Below are 5054 nucleotides of genomic sequence, written 5' to 3' on the forward strand. Positions count from 1 at the left end.
TTGATTATCCTTGGCTTTCCCATCCTCTATATTGGTAGTTCATCCTCTTCTTTATCCACTTTGTTGATTCCATCTAGTATACTCTTAATCTCAGAGAATGTGTTCAGTTCTGACTGGTTCCCTTTTATTACTTACAATTCCATTTTTGTTTTTTATCTCTTTGTTAAAGTTCTCACTGAATTCAACTACACTTCACCCAAGTTCATTGAGTATCTTTATAACCAGTGTTTTGAACTGTGCATCTGTTAGATTGCTTGACTCCATTATTTCTGGATCTCTGATCTCTTCTCTCCTATGGTTTCTGCTTCTTTGTCTTCCTATTTTGGCTGCCTTTCTCTGTTTGTTTCTCTCTATTAAGCAAAGCTCCTAAGTCTCCCATTCTTATTAGCATGGCTTTGTATAGTAGGTGTCCAGTGGCACAGTCCTGAGAAGGATTCAACATCAGGCCAAATTTAACCCCAGCCTGTGTCCATCCGGGACTACCTGTTAAGATTCAGCAAGCAATCCACAGATGTTGTGCTTATAGTTGCTTCAAGAAACCACACTAGAAACTGAGGCCAGCTGCCACAAGTGTGAGTCTAGGCACTGCTCAGCAAGGAGCACCTGACTAAGGAGGGTACACCTGGGTGTGGCTTGGGTGAGGCTGCAAGTTGGGGGAGGCGGAGTTTCAGGGAATCTTCTCAGAGGAGAGACTTCTGTTATCCAGTTTTATGTCGTCTCCGCTATGGCGGTGCTGGGTCTGCGCACTTGGAGGGGGAGGGCTCAACAGAGGAACAATGGATTCAACCAGCACTTCTGTACAGAGTGAGTCTCGCCTAGGCCCTCACTCCGACAAGCACTGGTGCTCAGAGTGAGCAGGTCCATCACTGCAAAAATCCACTCACAGACACGGCCCCTTTAAGAGGCATCTGCAGATGTGGGCTGCCGCTGCCACAGCCTCCATCCACTCAGCTGCTCGGGCCCGGGCAGCCTCGTGTCCTCGCCCCGTCCTACCTTCTGCCATTGCAGGGTGATTTCTTAGATTTCTCCCTAGTTGTATGGCTTGTTCATCTACATCCCATGTGATTTTCCTTGCTGTTTGCTCCTTGTTTCTGTCATAAGTTTGATTTGGTTGCCAGAGAAATGAACAGAGCCTCTATCATCTATGCAATTTTTTTCTCTCTCAGAATATACATTTCTTGAAAGCAGGTATGGCCAATGTATCAGTCTCCTAGGACTGGTCTCTAAAGTTCTAGAGAGGTGCCTGAACTTCAAAATGAGCTAACTGTTGGAGGTAGTCCCCCTCTCTCGTGGTTCTCAAGCCAAGACTACGTAGAGGGCACATGATGGAGGCAACCACTTTTATGAAATGATTCCAGGAAAACAGAAAGGACCCTCTGACTCTTCATGTCCTCCTCCTGCCTATGATTTTGTTATCCCAGTGTAATGCCTTAAAGCTTAGATCCAGATAAAATAATGAATACCTTCCATCTATTTACGCCTTTTGTATAAAAGAGTCACCAGATCTATTCCAGGCTTTGATGGTAAGCTAGGAAAAGGCAGAAGCACAATATGGGGAAATAAACCCAAAGAGGGAAATTGGGGGGAAGGGGGTATTGATGCCCCAGTGTCGAGTTTCACCTTACCAGACTCCATTTTGGACTTCCAAGGTTGTTCTCTTGAAGGATGTGGATAGTCTTTGGTTAAATATGCTAAATTGTTCTGAGAAAATAAAAGGCAAGCCAAGTCATTAATCTTAAAATTGTCAGCTGAATTATTTTCAATGAGCCCTGATGTGTAGCATCCTGGGAGCCAGGGAGGGCATTCGGATTAAGTTTAATCAATAGGTACATATGGCAAGAGATGCATCCAGGTAATTTATTATCTAACAATTAAAATGAATCTGTGGTGTCACCCTCCACCAAGTGTCACAAAGCAAATTCTAGCCAGAAAAGCAAACCACACTGAGGACCTGCTTTGTAAATCCCTAACTTCTTATTAGTTGGTTTACTATTTTATTTTATTTTCAGAAACATAGTCTCCTTAGCTTGATTAAAATACTACTACTTTGACGATCTTATGATTAGCAACTAAACAATTGGAACCCCATTACTGGGTTTCTATTCTAGTTGGCTTTATCTGGCCCAACTGTAGTTCTGAATGATATTGCAGCAAAGTTTCTCTCTGCAGCCCCGATGCCTGACCTTAGTCCCCCTTCTTCAGTATGGAATATTTGAAGACAATATATGCCAAGTGGATTTTCATGTTGGTTTTCAAATCAAAAGCAAACGAAGACCAGCCTTGAAAATTCCCCGAGCAGACAAACCACTTGAGTCATACAAACAAAGCTTATTTTAGCTTATTTTGCAGGGCTAACTTGACCTAGGCTATTTCTTGCTTATGCCTATGGAAATCATAAACAAAACTTAAACGTTTCCAAGATTGATATAAAGTAACCACAGACCAATTCCCTGTCATTTAAGAAAATTCTAATATAACCAGTCACAGTAAAGAATAAACAGTCAACTGCTTTCTGACCATATAAGCTGCTTTATAATAATACACCCTTGAGCCTCATTCCATATTTTGGTTTGAGTGCTCCTGGTTTAAAAAACTGTCTTTTTGGTGTGTGCACAATAAACTTTTACTAATTACTACTCCAGTGATTCATTGGTTTTTCTTCTGTTATATCTGAACTTTTGACCTTGGTAAAGGAGAAAGTCCCTTATGAGAAGAAATTGTTCCCTATGAATTTATTAGATTTTATTGATGTGTTTAGTTATGGTCTGTCCTTCTTTCCTGCAGTTTTACGATGCCTTGGGATACCAGCAAGAGTTGTTACCAATTATTTCTCAGCCCATGATAATGATGCCAATTTACAAATGGACATCTTCCTGGAAGAAGATGGGAACGTGAACTCCAAACTCACCAAGGATTCAGTGTGGTGAGTTTGATTTACAAGGGCATTTGCTGATATCAAATTAAAGTGTCATTACACATTTACCACAAGACAGACTTGGTCTAATGTTTCTTTCTCTTCTATTTTAAGAACTGTTCGATACCGTAAGCAGAAATGTCTGCTTGTCAGAGATTGTTTTTTTCCTAATGAATGAGAAATGTTACCGAACAGGCAGTTAGGGTTCCTGGTAATAAAGATTAGGCATCCCATTTCAACAGCGACCACTGAAAAAGACCATTGTCCTAGAGGCGAGAGCCTACACTAGTTCTTCTCTACATTAGTATATGAATATATTATGGTGAATGGCAGAGATATGGGAGCCAAGCATTGTCAATGTCAACACTCTAAGAGTAATACAGCTAAAGTTTATTAAGTGTGCACTATGTACCAGTCTCTATGTGTGCATGGTCTTATCTACTTCTTATCAGGTAGGTGCTTATTAACATCTCCATTTACATGATGAGGAAACTGAGTTCCAGAGAGGTTAAAGTAATTTGCTCAAGGTCATTTGGATTCTATTCTCAGCTTACATCTGGTGTAAGCTGAGAATAGAATCCAAATGACCTTTACTGGCAATCTTTTTTTACTTTTGCGATATAGGATTGCTCTTTGAGTACAAAGATATGGTTCTTCATGATTTGTGGCCTCATCATTCATTCAGAGATAGAAAAGATGAAATTATTACCAAATAGCAACCACTCGGTTCTTTCACTAACCTGAACAACTGCATCACAAGCTAGCTATAAAGAGTTTAAGATCCCAAGGAAATTTCCTTTTTCCATAGGACACACTCAGTCTAAAACAATATTCTAAAAAGCAGGGAAAAATACTGAGTCTAAATGTAATATTTATGAAGGCCTACATGGGAAAAAATTGCCAGGCATTGAACTAGGTGGAATTTCCAAGCCAAAAATGTGTCTCTTATGGTTGTTCTTTATAAGTAGTAAAACCAAAACACTGTCAGTTGTAAAAGCATCCAAATGGGGATAGTAGGAAGTTATAAGCTCATTTTAAGAGAAATTAAAAGTTAGAAGTGCCTTAACTCCCCTGTGTTACAGGAATGATCACAGTTGTAGGAGAAATATTAACTCACCAATACCAGCAAATGCTTATTTGAAAATACGGAAAGACGGAAATCGCTAAACTGGTAGCAAAATGCTACTACAAATAAAAAATAGTGCAGTTCATTCACAGAGAATGAGTGGAGCAATGATAAACTAGAGAGTGTAGGCAAGTCAAAACCTCACCTGTGTAAACTGAACAGCAATTTAAGGCATCATTTAAGCCCTCAGAATTATGGGATAGCAGCCCTGCATATACATGGAATGACAAAAATAGCCTGTTGTGACAGTCTAAAATGGCAAAGTGAGAATTATTTAGCATTCTACATTGTGTACCTCTTCCTTACATGCGCGCGCGCACGCACACACACACACACACACACACACACACCTACACTCAATGACTTTGTAGTCAACTACAGTTCAAAATTATTCCCTCCTATTTCTTGATCTAGATGCCTCTCATCATAAATCCCCATGAGACATCCCAAAAATAACACCATGAGGATATAAACAAAATTGATACAAAATTGCGAAGCTGATAGATCTCACTCTTGACAACCCTTTCTTCTTTCAACTCCCTTCTCCAAATTTCTCTCCCTATCTTTGTCACCCTTTGCTCTTTCTTTGCCTTTCTCTAATATCCCATCACCCTGGGACTGTGTTCCCAGGTCTATGACTCTTAATCATCCTCCATGGCCAGATCACTGCCCTAGGCTCGTCTTCCCTCCCTTCACTTGGTGCATAATAGTTTTCCGAAAAATAATGACTGACCATCTGACTAATAGAGTGGCTGATATTAATCCAACTCAGAGCATACCAGACTATGGACCACAGGGAATAGAGAGCTCAGTCAAGCTGGGTTGAAGGCTTGCCTATACCACTGACTGACTAGCTGTGTGACCTTGGGCAAAGCACAACTTCTCTGTGCCTCTCTTTTCTCCTCTAAAGATGACAAAATTTTCTATTTTACTCAGCACAGAGCCAAACATAACAGGTGCCTAATGAATGTTAGCTGTTATTATTGCTTTCATTATTTATAACAACACCCGTGC

General features: G+C 40.3%; 1 protein-coding gene across 1 annotated transcript in view; it reads left to right on the forward strand.

Annotated features, from left to right (window-relative positions):
• Window positions 1-5054, forward strand: part of F13A1 (coagulation factor XIII A chain) — a 168740-nt gene that overhangs the window by 105348 nt on the left and 58338 nt on the right. The window contains exon 8 of the mRNA XM_006909291.1: window positions 2785-2923. Coding sequence (XP_006909353.1) covers window positions 2785-2923 — 139 coding nt within the window. The remainder of the gene's footprint in view (window positions 1-2784; window positions 2924-5054) is intronic.

The sequence above is a fragment of the Pteropus alecto genome, unplaced genomic scaffold (genome assembly GCF_000325575.1).
Source record: "Pteropus alecto unplaced genomic scaffold, ASM32557v1 scaffold121, whole genome shotgun sequence".
Lineage (NCBI taxonomy): Eukaryota > Metazoa > Chordata > Mammalia > Chiroptera > Pteropodidae > Pteropus > Pteropus alecto.